The sequence below is a fragment of the Drosophila sechellia genome, chromosome 3L, assembly GCF_004382195.2.
Source record: "Drosophila sechellia strain sech25 chromosome 3L, ASM438219v1, whole genome shotgun sequence".
In the NCBI taxonomy this organism is placed as follows: domain Eukaryota; kingdom Metazoa; phylum Arthropoda; class Insecta; order Diptera; family Drosophilidae; genus Drosophila; species Drosophila sechellia.
This window is the reverse complement of record NC_045951.1, coordinates 22,130,143-22,143,907: the sequence shown is the minus strand read 5'-3', so window position 1 is coordinate 22,143,907 and position 13,765 is coordinate 22,130,143. Positions and strand designations below refer to the sequence as shown.

General features: G+C 44.4%; 7 protein-coding genes across 7 annotated transcripts; 4 read left to right on the top strand and 3 right to left on the bottom strand.

The window, feature by feature from the left end:
• Positions 1–1,347: 1,347 nt before the first annotated feature.
• On the bottom strand, positions 1,348–1,834 carry LOC6616581 (protein new-glue 1). Its single transcript, XM_002040904.2, has one exon. It carries the CDS (start codon positions 1,832–1,834, stop codon positions 1,475–1,477), a length of 360 nt encoding a protein of 119 aa, XP_002040940.1. The 3' UTR covers positions 1,348–1,474.
• Positions 1,835–2,887: 1,053 nt separating this feature from the next.
• Positions 2,888–3,401, bottom strand: LOC6616580 (protein new-glue 1). Its single transcript, XM_002040903.2, has one exon. It carries the CDS (start codon positions 3,396–3,398, stop codon positions 3,048–3,050), a length of 351 nt encoding a protein of 116 aa, XP_002040939.1. The 5' UTR covers positions 3,399–3,401; the 3' UTR covers positions 2,888–3,047.
• Positions 3,402–3,701: 300 nt separating this feature from the next.
• LOC6616579 (protein new-glue 2) lies at positions 3,702–4,225 on the top strand. Its single transcript, XM_032718950.1, has one exon. It carries the CDS (start codon positions 3,702–3,704, stop codon positions 4,083–4,085), a length of 384 nt encoding a protein of 127 aa, XP_032574841.1. The 3' UTR covers positions 4,086–4,225.
• A 1,413-nt stretch (positions 4,226–5,638) lies between these two features.
• LOC6616578 (protein new-glue 1) lies at positions 5,639–6,131 on the top strand. The gene has a single exon (XM_002040901.2). The coding sequence runs from the start codon at positions 5,639–5,641 to the stop codon at positions 5,987–5,989; it is 351 nt and encodes a 116-aa protein (XP_002040937.2). The 3' UTR covers positions 5,990–6,131.
• Positions 6,132–7,184: 1,053 nt separating this feature from the next.
• LOC6616577 (protein new-glue 1) lies at positions 7,185–7,605 on the top strand. The gene has a single exon (XM_002040900.2). The coding sequence runs from the start codon at positions 7,185–7,187 to the stop codon at positions 7,542–7,544; it is 360 nt and encodes a 119-aa protein (XP_002040936.1). The 3' UTR covers positions 7,545–7,605.
• A 3,764-nt stretch (positions 7,606–11,369) lies between these two features.
• LOC6616576 lies at positions 11,370–12,317 on the bottom strand. The gene is made up of 3 exons (XM_002040899.2): positions 12,210–12,317; positions 11,833–12,147; positions 11,370–11,724 (listed from the first exon to the last, which is right to left on the bottom strand). Exons 1-3 carry the CDS (start codon positions 12,273–12,275, stop codon positions 11,509–11,511), a joined length of 597 nt encoding a protein of 198 aa, XP_002040935.1. The 5' UTR covers positions 12,276–12,317; the 3' UTR covers positions 11,370–11,508.
• Positions 12,318–12,556: 239 nt separating this feature from the next.
• On the top strand, positions 12,557–13,303 carry LOC6616575. Its single transcript, XM_002040898.2, has 2 exons — positions 12,557–12,654; positions 12,720–13,303. Exons 1-2 carry the CDS (start codon positions 12,559–12,561, stop codon positions 13,224–13,226), a joined length of 603 nt encoding a protein of 200 aa, XP_002040934.2. The 5' UTR covers positions 12,557–12,558; the 3' UTR covers positions 13,227–13,303.
• Positions 13,304–13,765: the final 462 nt, after the last annotated feature.

Below are 13,765 nucleotides of genomic sequence, written 5' to 3'. Positions count from 1 at the left end.
TCTACACTCGCTCCCTTTCTATCGATAGCGTGCTCTTGTCTAGGGATGCATTTTAATCAGGGCTGCAATGTAGATGTATCGAAAGATCTAATACCTATTACCACTGCGAGTACTCTTACTCGAACCAATTCCCACATACATACATTCAAATTAAGCCATTGTCTGCCTACCTATCTGTTTCTTACCGTTGCAGAGGGTATGCTGATCTAAGTGAGTATCCTGCAACGCAGTAATGATGACATCCGCGACCATGATCTGTATGAACTGGCGTGTTGTTCCTTTTGCCCGTCTGTGGGCTAATTTCTACGTAAAACTAGTTTAAAGCTATCTGCATTAAACTTTCCAAAAGTCTTTCTTCTATTGCACGTAGGATATACATAGGTCGTCAGCTTATTTATATTATATTATATAACATACATACATTATATACATATTACATTATATACATACCGGCATGGAAATAATCTAAAGATAAATATAAAAAATTAATCTTCGGGAAGAATGTAAGCTCATGACGGTCCGGATCGGTACACACCACTGTTTATACCCGTTACTCGTAGATTAAAAGGGTATACTAGATTCCTTTAAAACAGGCAGAAGGAAGCGTTTCCGACCATATAAAGTCAGGAACAATAGCCGAGTCGATCCGGACATGTCCGTCTGTCCGTATGAACGTCGAGATCTCAGCAACTATATCTAGAAGGTTAAGATTCAGCATACAGATTCTATAGACAAAGACGCAGCGCAATTTTGTTGACCCATGTTGCTAAGCGCACTCTAACACGCCCACAATCCGCACAAAACTGCCACGCCCACAATTTTGAAGAAGGTGTTGATATTTTTTTACATTTTTGTCGCCCTTTTTTTTTGGAAAAATAACTTTTTGCCACGCCCTAAGTCCGCCCAAAACTGCCACGCCCGCATTCTTAAAAAATTGTTGTATATTTTTTCATAATTTTGTTAGTCGTGTAAATCTCTATCTATTTGCCAAAAATCTTTTTGCATTGACCACTCTAACGCCCTAAAGCTGCCAAGCCGGTCACGCCCTCGCCTTTGAATAATTTTCAAATTTTGTCTCATTTTATTCCCCAATATTTATCGGTATCCCAGAAAAATGATGAAATTTCGCGTTCGCATTCACACTAGCTGAGTAACGGGTATCTGATAGTCGGATAACTCGACTATATCATTCTCTCTTGTTTAATATATGATTGATTAGCGTAATGGCATGCATTATTGCTTTTGGAGTAAAGATTCCTACCGACGAAAAAAGATTTTTGATAACTATGCATAAAACATGATATTGTAATTGTAACTTTTCAGTAAATGACTTGTAAATTTACCATTTAACAGGACTAAAGTTTTATCTTTGTAAGTTTTTACCGGGACAGTAAAGAACGCATACGTAATTAGCACAGATTATTACTTATTGCTTTATTTTTCTATTGCTAGTAGCATTGGATATCAGCCGTATCTATCCCTGAAGCTGATTGATCAGGCGGCGCTGCCTCGCCAGCAGCTGCTCCATCCTGCGCCTCCTCTTTTCCTGGCGCTGTCTCCGCTCCTGGCGACGACGGCGCTCACGAGCCAGGCGACGGCGGCGAGCACGTCTGCGTCTCCTGGCCTCCGCCGAGGAGGAGGAAGAGGAGGCAGTGGTCGTGGTGGATGCGGAGGAGGCAGTAGTGGTGGTGGTGGCGGATGAAGCCGTGGTAGTGGTGGCAGAGGAGTCGGTGGTTGTGGTCGCCGGCGAGGATGTAGATGACCCGCTACTGCCCTCCGGAGCCAGGAGCAGACACAGGAGCACACTGAGAACTAGAGCGAATAGGAAGCGCATTGTGTTGTGTCCAATCGAGAAAATCAGACGGGCTTTTATACTCAAGACGGGGTAACAATTAAACAAATATCATGCATCGGAAATCGGAAATGTTTGCACAGCCTATCCACTTCGAAAATGTCTTGGGCTGTTAAGGTCAGCTGAGTAAAACAGTCGATCGGTATAATTTTGATAGTTGAACTCGTTGAAAACGAGATGAAAAGCTAATATTATAACGCTCCTTACGCCTAAGTATATTTGGCGCCCACGTCACCTTTGAAATAAATATATTTGTTATAACCTATTTATGTACATTCACATCTTATCTGTGTAAAAATAGCAGCACTTGACCAGTTAAATGCTTTTTATTTGTTTTTCATTTGAGCTTTGCACACCAAATTTATAAGACATTAATTCCTCCGAAATTAGAGTTTTATTTTTCAAAACACAAATACTTTTTACATTACTGTTTACATTATTTTTAAACGAAGCACATCAAAATATAGCACAAATGCAAATAATAGGTGTTGTAAAATGATGTTCTTTTTATAGCAGTTACCGACTTCAAAATCGTTTTTATTTCCAGGTTTCGTTTTTAAACCGGCTACTCCTGGTATGAAGGATAAACTAGATTCATTGAAAAGTATGTAGCAGGTAGATGGAAGCGTTTCCGACCCTTTTAATTATATATATATATATACATGCTTGATCGCTACCCATGTTCGTATGAATGTCTATTAATCTATCTAGTTAAGATTAAGAACGATGAACGCCCACAAGCCGCCCAAATATGCCACTCCAACACGTTTGAAAAATATTTATTTTTTTTTATTTTATTTCTTGGTCTTGCTTATCTCTATCGATATGTCAGAAAAATGCTGATATCCTTGCAGAGGAAGGATTTCACACAGTGAAATAGACATTTGGAACCATTTCAAGTATCATCTTATCTTGATCAGTATCAACAGCCGAGTCGATCCGTCCGTTCCTACGCAAGATAGTCTTTCAGTTTTAAAGTTATATGAGTCAGGCCCATATATCAAATAGCTGACTTTAATTGAAAACCAATTTGCCTTTGTTTATTTTAGCCATTATTTTGCCATTTTATTTAAGTCAGAATGTACACTCAAATGTTTTATTATCTTGGCGAACTTGAACAACGAAATAATTCAGCTTTCACATATTTACAACTGCTTTTCCTAAATTGTCATAAGCCGAGTCTTTCCGACGACCTTCATCCGCGCAGCTGGTTGATCTGTCGACGTTGATTCTCCAGTTGCTGGCGCAGCCTCTGAGTCCTGCGCTGCCTCCTGCGCTCCCTTCGCTGCCTCTCACGCGCCAGACGACGGCGACGGGCGCGCCTGCGCCTCCTGGCCGCCGCAGAGGATGAGGATGAGGAGGAGGCAGTGGTCGTGGTGGATGCGGAAGAGGCAGTGGTGGTGGTGGTGGCGGACGAAGCCGTGGTAGTGGTGGCCGAGGAGTCAGTGGTTGTGGTCGCGGTTGTAGTAGTTGTAGAGCAACTGCCCTCCTGGCAAAGCAGGAGGCATCCTAGGACGGAAAGAACAAATACGATCGACAAGCGCATGCTGAATGTCTTTGACGCATTTGAGCAGTTACGCATGTTTTTATAGCAAATTTGATAATGTTGGTTCACCAAAAGCGTGTAAACTAATAGGCCTGCTGGTTTGTTAGCTTTAACTACGGTACATGTTGGTAATGTTTATTCAGATTGAGAAATTAGGCGTGCCGTTATATAGTTTAAACCTTGCTATTGAGTCTTAACAGATGTAATAGATTTACGTTAATGAGGGCGTTGCTCAACCAAGTTTCCGGGTAAAACATCATATAAATAGGCTCTTCTCCAAATCATAAGATACAACTGCTTAGAATGCGATTCATATACGTTCTGCTCTTGGCCCTTCTCGGCTGCGTCCTGCTTGCCCAGCAGGGTTACGGCGCTACAGGCTCGAGCACTGAGAGCTCCTCGGATAGCACCAGCTCCAGCTCCTCGGACACCACCACTACCGCGACCTCTTCCTCCGACACAACTGAAGCCTCAACCTCGTCCGACACCACCACAGTGGCCTCGTCTGCCACGACTACCACCACTTCTTCGTCCTCGTCCTCGTCTTCGTCCTCCAAAGCGGCCGCCCGTCGCCGCAGGGCCCGTCGTCGTCGCCTGGCCCGCCAACGCCGCAGGCGCCAACAGCGCCAACGACGCCGCCGCCAGCAGCAGCGCAGAAGACGCCAGCAAAGGCAGCGCAGGGGATAGATAGATTGCTCCAGCCCAGGAGGCTTGCTGCCAAGTCAGACAGCTAATACAAGCCAAAGATTGATATTTTAACTAAATTGCAGCTGCGTTGCTGTGGGATATTCCGTTGCTTAAAAATAAAGAACATTTTAAAAAACAAATTATTTGTATTTACAACTAAGAAAGGGTCTCTTACCACAATGGGAATTTTTGAAATGGAGTTGTTTGTTTTTTAAGTCTGTTAAAGCTCTCTGTTCTGGCAAAACCAAGCAAAGTATGTCTGCATTTTCAACAGATGATTGTGTCGTGTCTAATTATAAACTCAAAAGCACCTAAAATCTTAGAGACCATGAGACGTTTTTCAAAGGATATTATTTGTCGGACTTAAAATCACGAATACGTGCTAAGATGCCAAAGCACTATTGGCTACTATTGTCACTATCAAATAAGGTGACTATCTACAAAAGGATTATAGCTCCTTGCGGCTTGGCTTGTGACAGCCAAGTCCGTAGGATCCAGGTTATCCAGAATAGGGCTACGAGATTGGTCAGTGGTTGCGAGTGGTATGTGAGAAACACCACCCTTGAAACTGCACACGGTATTTAATAAAATAAACCAGCACTCGAGTCGCTGCCATGAAAGGCTAGGGCACCAAAGGAACCTGTACCGTACTCGCCCACCAATGAGGCTTCATTGAAGGCAACTGAGGGACCTCATTCTTCGATCTCCTTCAGGGAGGGCCAGTAGACACTGACATTTATACAACTGTTATTTTCCCTTTTTGTGATTTATAAATTTAGATACAGCCAGCGTGCCCAAATGGGAATAAATTAATATAAAAAAAAAAACAAAATTCCCCGACTATCAGATACCCGTTACTCAGATGGAAGTGTGAACGAGAAATTTCAATATTGCTTGGCAAATAATATCCTTTGAAAACGTATCATGGTATCATGGAATGTCGATAGAAATTGGAAACAAAATAATAAAATGAAAAATTTAAAAATTGTTCAAAAGTGTTGGCGGTTTGTGGGCGTGGCAAGATTTTTTGGCATATCGAAAGCAATTTACAAAACTAACTCAAAAATCACAAAATACGAAAACATTTTTCATAAGTGTGGGCAGTTTTGGGCGGTTTGCGGGCGATATATTGGGCGTGGGACATGGTTCAAAATCTTGCGCTGCGTCTACGTCTCTAGAATCTGTGTTCCTAATCTCAACCTACTACGCCCTGTTTTATTATTTTAACATGTTAATAAATTATTAGAATTGTATTTTAAAAGAACGTTTAATCTTAATTACGACAAGCCTTTTTCAAAGTACGTCATGGAAACACAAATTTGAAAATACCATTTTAAACTGTAATCTTTATTCTTAATTTTAGCTTGGGGTCTATTTGTTTTGTACAATGGCAATTTATCAAATAATATCATAGAAAATATTTCGTCGAGGGAAAAACAAAAGAATACAAATCGAAAAGCTGAGCAAACATATCTGAATGTCAAGTGTAAGAACAAAATAATTACAATCTCCTATAAAAGCGCTCACTTCTTTCCATCTTAGACACACTCAGCATGCGCTTCTCGATCGTATTTGTTCTTTCCGTCCTAGGATGCCTCCTGCTTAGCCAGGAGGGCAGTTGCTCTACAACTACTACAACCGCGACCACAACCACCGACTCCTCGGCCACCACTACCACGGCTTCGTCCGCCACCACCACCACCACTGCCTCTTCCGCATCCACCACGACCACTGCCTCCTCCTCATCCTCATCCTCTGCGGCGGCCAGGAGGCGCAGGCGCGCCCGTCGCCGTCGTCTGGCGCGTGAGAGGCAGCGAAGGGAGCGCAGGAGGCAGCGCAGGACTCAGAGGCTGCGCCAGCAACTGGAGAATCAACGTCGACAGATCAACCAGCTGCGCGGATGAAGGTTATGACAATTTAGGAAAAGCAGTTGTAAATATGTGAAAGCTGAATTATTTCGTTGTTCAAGTTCGCCAAGATAATAAAACATTTGAGTGTACATTCTGACTTAAATAAAATGGCAAAATAATGGCTAAAATAAACAAAGGCAAATTGGTTTTCAATTAAAGTCAGCTATTTGATATATGGGCCTGACTCATATAACTTTAAAACTGAAAGACTATCTTGCGTAGGAACGGACGGATCGACTCGGCTGTTGATACTGATCAAGATAAGATGATACTTGAAATGGTTCCAAATGTCTATTTCACTGTGTGAAATCCTTCCTCTGCAAGGATATCAGCATTTTTCTGACATATCGATAGAGATAAGCAAGACCAAGAAATAAAATAAAAAAAAATAAATATTTTTCAAACGTGTTGGAGTGGCATATTTGGGCGGCTTGTGGGCGTTCATCGTTCTTAATCTTAACTAGATAGATTAATAGACATTCATACGAACATGGGTAGCGATCAAGCATGTATATATATATATATAATTAAAAGGGTCGGAAACGCTTCCATCTACCTGCTACATACTTTTCAATGAATCTAGTTTATCCTTCATACCAGGAGTAGCCGGTTTAAAAACGAAACCTGGAAATAAAAACGATTTTGAAGTCGGTAACTGCTATAAAAAGAACATCATTTTACAACACCTATTATTTGCATTTGTGCTATATTTTGATGTGCTTCGTTTAAAAATAATGTAAACAGTAATGTAAAAAGTATTTGTGTTTTGAAAAATAAAACTCTAATTTCGGAGGAATTAATGTCTTATAAATTTGGTGTGCAAAGCTCAAATGAAAAACAAATAAAAAGCATTTAACTGGTCAAGTGCTGCTATTTTTACACAGATAAGATGTGAATGTACATAAATAGGTTATAACAAATATATTTATTTCAAAGGTGACGTGGGCGCCAAATATACTTAGGCGTAAGGAGCGTTATAATATTAGCTTTTCATCTCGTTTTCAACGAGTTCAACTATCAAAATTATACCGATCGACTGTTTTACTCAGCTGACCTTAACAGCCCAAGACATTTTCGAAGTGGATAGGCTGTGCAAACATTTCCGATTTCCGATGCATGATATTTGTTTAATTGTTACCCCGTCTTGAGTATAAAAGCCCGTCTGATTTTCTCGATTGGACACAACACAATGCGCTTCCTATTCGCTCTAGTTCTCAGTGTGCTCCTGTGTCTGCTCCTGGCTCCGGAGGGCAGTAGCGGGTCATCTACATCCTCGCCGGCGACCACAACCACCGACTCCTCTGCCACCACTACCACGGCTTCATCCGCCACCACCACCACTACTGCCTCCTCCGCATCCACCACGACCACTGCCTCCTCTTCCTCCTCCTCGGCGGAGGCCAGGAGACGCAGACGTGCTCGCCGCCGTCGCCTGGCTCGTGAGCGCCGTCGTCGCCAGGAGCGGAGACAGCGCCAGGAAAAGAGGAGGCGCAGGATGGAGCAGCTGCTGGCGAGGCAGCGCCGCCTGATCAATCAGCTTCAGGGATAAGTAGGGGTTTGGTCGCTTAAGATAGAATCTTCGCCCGTCCAATAGAAATATAAGCGCTGCACCAACTAATCTGATTATTAGATTGATCTCTTTCTTTCGAGTTATTTTCGAGAAGGCATGCCTGCAGTGATGAGCAAGGTTTCTTTGTGGGGGAATTATTTAGAGCATTTAAGACGTATCCACAGGCACACCCACGCACATCTACATATTCTATCCGGCAAGCGGCGAATCCGCGCATTTCCAAGGCGGCAGACAATTGGCCCTATCCCTGGAGTTTATTATGCCAGAGATTGAGCGCTCGGAAATGCTTTTCTCGCAGCCCAGCTCAGCAGTCAGCCCGCCTGGAATCAAATCAAATAAAATATTCATTTTGGTCTTTGAACTGTGCATAAATGTGCTGCTGTTCACGAGGGGATGGAGGCACCCAAGCCCTGGATACTTAAATCTATTGGATGTGAATAAAAATTGCGCTGAATGTGGGCATGTATAAAGAGTGCGGTTTGGCGACGGCACGTCATCATATCCTTATTCGTTTCAAAAAGCCAAGGATAACAGCGATTGACAGAGGGGGATGCGATGTTTTTTGGCGAAGTGGAGGTAGATTGCCCATGCATAACTGCTTGGAAGCAGTTCAGGATTGGGGTTATATTCTGCTAACAATATTCGAATCCCCACATTTACTTCTTTGTGTCCATTAATTGCTCAGATCAGACGCATAGAGCTCTTTATAAAAATATAGAATGCCGCCATCCCCAGGCTGCAGAAATTCTTTATCGGATTTTCTCGCTACAAAATTGCATTTCAGGGAACTTTGTCCGCAGACTGGGCAGCAATTGAGGGAAACGAAACGAAATAAGCAAAATGCCGCCAGCCAAAAGGTAAACTACGTTAGGCTGGGCCAACCCTTATTGTTGTCATTTTCCAGATTGCCATTCAACCATCGATGCCGATTCTAAGCACAGAACGGAGAAAAATGTGTTCTCTCCATCAGATTATTCCCTTCGGATCCCAACCCCTTCTTGAAGTTGGTGTGGCATGGGAAATCTTAAAGGAGTCGTAGATTAATATGCCCATTTAAACAAATTCTTCAGACACTTGGAGTAACTAAGCCTGAACAAGAAAAGGAACTTGTTTTTGTACTAATTGTGGTTTCAGGTGAGTAAATCAAATAATCTGGCTCCGTACTGCATTGAACATTGAAACATAGTTAGAGAACCCGCTTCCACCGCAACAGGGCATTGGCTTTGTACGAGATTTAAATGCGCTAGGAATTGTTTGGACTAAGCCCTGGAAACAGGAGATTTATTGTCCCGAAAAGGAAAGCCCTCCGTCCCACACTGCCCTTGGCATTATCAACGAATTCAATAAACCTACGGCGGAGGCAACAGTTCCATGTCGTGGACATTGGAAAAGGGAATTGGATGCCTAATAACATGGGGATCTGTGATTTATACCAGGCCAGTGTGAAATGCTAAAACATTTCCTCAGCTGCAAGCCATGTGAATGAATGTCCTCTGTTCCTGTTGCAACAACTTAATGCGCAACAACAAGCTGCGATGTGGTGACCAAGTGAAAACTCCACCAAACGGCAACAGAGAGCAAAGCCAAAAAAGAAAGAGAAATGTTTTGTTTAGCTTAGTTTCCTTTTTTGTTTGTTCAACTAGAGACTCGAGGCTCTGGAATTGTTTAGCATGTCCTTTACTATTCAAACAATTTGCATATCCTTTTAGGGCAGCGAGTATACTTAAGAAATCAGCAACAACCATAGCAGAGGGCCGAGAAATCCACAGCAGGCATACCAACACGACAGTCAACCGAAATCCAATGCCAGCTCAAGAATTCCGGTTGGGATCACAGGGACCACTTGTAAAAACAAGGCGAGGATTCAATACTCTATTTCCTATATTATTATCTTAAAAGATAAGATAAAGACTTCTACTAAGTAAGGCTCTACTCACACTTTATTTTACTTTTTAATTTGTTGGATTCCTTTTAATTGATACTTAATGTGCAATATTTTCGTTACCAAAGACAAATCTTTTAGAAATCGGAATCCGATAAATATGTTAAAAGGAACGCTACCATAGAGAGGTACATAAACTGTAGACCAATTGTACCTAATGCAGTGGTCGAGATTCTTTCCGAACGTATATTCCCGCCACGATAGGGTATTATTTAACACGTTCGAGGCGAGCTCGGAATGCACAGCTCAATTGTCATAGGGAAGTTACTTCGAAATGGTGGGATGTGGGGAGCAGACGAGACGTATTCGAGTGAAAAGTGAGTGCTGGCGGGTCCTTGGTGCCATTCCTCGTGCTTCGACATCGTCCCTCCTCTTGACCAGTTGCCAGCCATAATATTTATGCGCAGACGTTGCTCCATAAGCTGCTCAAGGATTTATTAGCCAAATGGGAAGATTTGACTGGCTGGCTGAAGTGCTCCTCGGCTGGGCTGTTGGCCTGGCTGGCATATGTGCGGCTCTGTCGTGCACTGAGAAAAAAAGCGGTCAAATCGGCTTTTAGAGCTTCATGCAACCCAGCTGAAAAAATGATTGTTTAGCAGTGCAGCAACCTCAAAGTCGCGTTAGAAAATTCGCATTGTTTGGGCTGAGTCGCAGCCAACCCATTGATGAATGTTTTCAAAACGTTAGCATTGAATGGCAATTTTTCAAGATTTACTGGACTGTAATCAGATGAGGACGAACCCTTTGGGGTCCTCGCAGCGGGGGAAGGAGGCACAGCTGGGCGACTTCGACAATGGATTTCCTTACACCGGGGTTCTCCTTGGGATCTGGGGCGTTATGTCGCTTTGTGTGCCTGTCTAATGGAGCTTAAATGGCCGCTGGCTTGAACTTTTTCTTGGCAGGAATAAAGTTTCACGAGTTCAACAAAGTGAAAACAAATGCATTGTGCGGATTGGGTCGAGGAAGGTCCAGGGTAGGGACCCTAGCACAAAGACATTTACCTTTTACACCTCTTTTTGGTGGCTGCTGGTCGGGTAATTGATAAAAGTTGTGTGGGGCAGATTTGTCCAGAGATTTGTATTTCCATTCCGGGCCTATTATACCCGGTAATTGAAATTGGAAATTTTATTGGGGGGAATCATCATCATCGAGTCGGATAACGAGGCAGAGGCGCCGAGAACTTGTTAGCATTCCCCATTGTTGCTGTCGTTTTATGGCTTCCTCGATAACAGCAACACTGCATCAATATGCCAATCAACAAATGACCAAATAACCAAATCCAAAGCTCGGCAAACTCAAACTCGCATAAATCATACCAAGTGGCACCTTCAATAGGGCAAAAAATAGCTAAAAGCGGTTTAAAATTCGCAAACTGTCACTGTCGGATCACAATGGGCATGGCACAAGTCACAAACATTTCGTTGCGACTATATTGAATAATAATTTGATGTTGCGGGCCTCTTGTTTCTCTCGAATCCGTACCATTTTAATTCAATTTGGGAATGCTTCAAAAACACGAAATCGCCGAGTGTCGAAATTCGAGAGCAGCACGTGAATAATATAAAAAAATTTATTGACATTGATGGTTGTGCGGGAAACTGACAATTGGCAATTATATGAGCTTCACAAGCTTTAAACGCTTCTTTCGACATTGAAAAGAAGTTATAAACAAAAATGTCTTCTTTCAATGAAATAATTACAATGTAATATATCAACAGTACTCTTGGAACCCCCCAACGACATGGAAATCATGGACGTTGGAAACTTTATAATTTCAAGTTATGTAGTTATTAATTCAACAATTCGCTTCCAATTCATTCGGTGATTAAAAAATCATGCTTCCCATTAAACAATATCCCTGATTTGCTTTCTGCGGCAGCTTTATTTGCTTGCTTTCTGGATAACACGAAGTGACACTGACAAACATTAATTAAATACCATTGGGACACGCGACTCAGCTGGGTAGCTCATTCCGGGGCGGGAAGGAGGCTAGTGGAGCTTCTAGGCGACCTTGGGCAGCATTGCGAAGATGCCTGGCTTCAGATTATTGACGTCCTGGACGACGAAGTCGCCACCGAAGTGGTCGTTCATGATCAGCGTGCGCTTCTTGCTGGCGTCCAAGTGCATGGCCTGCCAGACGATCTCGAACTCCAGCTCGGGCAGCATGGCGGTGGTTGGGTCCTCTGGCCACCAGAACTTGTTGATGAAGTAGGAGCCCTGTAATTTGCGTTTTAAATGAATGCGATGCCAATGGTATCGGCCCTAGAACGTGACCGAGAGTGGGGGTAGGGTCAGCTGGAACCCCGACAAGAGCGCTTCACTCACCTTGGCGATTGGGCAGTTATCGACGATGTTGCCGAACTCGCGGATGAATCCGTGCACGAAGCGCCCCACCGGCGACTTGTTGGCGAAGCCCAGGATGCGGCAGACGTTCAGGGTGGTGTTTAGGTTAGTGGTGTAGTACGGGTCCTGCTTGTTGGTGATGCGCACCTCGAGGTGGATGTCCACGTCGTGCAGCTCCTGGTGCACCTCCATGGAGAAGTTCAGATGCGGGTCGCTGTTGTCGTAGACTACCTTGTGGCTGACGAACTTCTCGTCGCTCCAGATCTTGATGTCCTTGAACTTGGGCCTCATCATTTTCTGGAATAGAGGCCAGCTGAGGGATTAGTTCGTTGGCAAGGCGCTACTCTGCGAACTCTCACCTCGGCCAGGGAGCCATGGCACATGGCCATCAGGACGGGAACCAGCACCGCGGTATACAGCAACATTATGGACCGACTGCAGTTAGCTGACTCCACTGTCTGGTTTTGTCAGGCGGCAGCACTATTTATATGCAAATGGGCTGAGCGATTTTCAGTTCGATCTTATCGGAAAATGACTACGTTTCGAAACAGCTGAATGCTTTTCCAAAGTCCACCCACTTAGTTGACTTAATTCACCACGACCACGTGGCTGCGCCTAATGTTCGAAGCGCTTTGTCGCCCAGTGGGGCCTGACTAATTCTAATTGGATTCATATAAAAACTGACTAATTGAATAAGAGCCAGCCTCAATGGATAGTTGGAGCAAGATGCGCAAGGAGGTCATCCGAAGCTGCTGTGCCGTGGCCTTGATTCTGGTGGCTCTCATGCCCTTGACTGGAGCGTGGGTAAGTTGGGGTGGATCGGGCTGGGACCGGATATGGACAGAGTTCTGATTAATTGCCTTCGCCAGCGCTCTTTCAAGGTCATCCTCACGAGCATTGACTTCGAGGCCAACGACAAGTTCGTGGACCTCAAGGTGGATCTGCAAAACGATTCGGGCGAGTCAAATCTGAGCATCGACATAAAGACGCACCAGGACATAGAGGACGTTCAGCTGGTGGTAGACTTCGGTCTGGAGACGGACAAGGGCAACTACTCCACCCTGATAAACCGAACGCTCAACTTCTGCAAGCTGATGAAACAGCGCAACTCGGATCCGCTGGTGCGCGCGATCTACGAGGACCTTCTCAAGCACGGCACCCTCTTCAAGGAGTGCCCCATCCGGCGCGGCACCTACAGCCTGACCAACTACAATGTGGACGAGGAGATGCTGCCCAGCTTCCTGCCGGAGGCCAAGTTCCGCTTCGGCATGATGATTTCGACGAGCAAGGGCGGCATGATCGTACGGTCGACCATCTTCGGCCGCATCGACAAGTCCAAGGGCTTCGACAACCTGAAGCGGTTCAGTCTCGGCTAAGATACATATACCCCTGCATGTTCCTCATGGTATCTCCGGCTCGGAGGAGATCCAATAAAGTTTTGATGCGCGTCCAACACTGCCTCGTTTTGGTATTCAAACTGCCTTTTGTCGCACCATTGACGTCGTCATTGTCGCCTCGTCTTGTCCTCCCACCACCCACCGCCGCCAGCAATCCTCCTTAGCCGCTTGTCACGTGTTTGCCTGCTCGACTGCGAAATTCGCATGTTTACCCGACGGTGACAAGCTGTCTGCAGGCAGCCACCGGCAGCGCAATTGATGACGACGATAATGGCGTCGGAGGGGCTGCTGATGAGCAACAGACGACAATGATTTAGGGTGTGTGTGGAGCGCAGAGGAGCCCCCTGCAAATGCATATTCCGACGAGCTGATTGGGCTGATACCAGTAGGAGCGATAGTCGTAGGTATGGCATTCCCACACAGAGAAAGAAATGCGAAAGAATCTTCCAGTCTTGGTCTGCCCGAGCCATTGGCTTGCACTAGACTAGACTGGGCTAATAAAATTGGGATAATAAAAT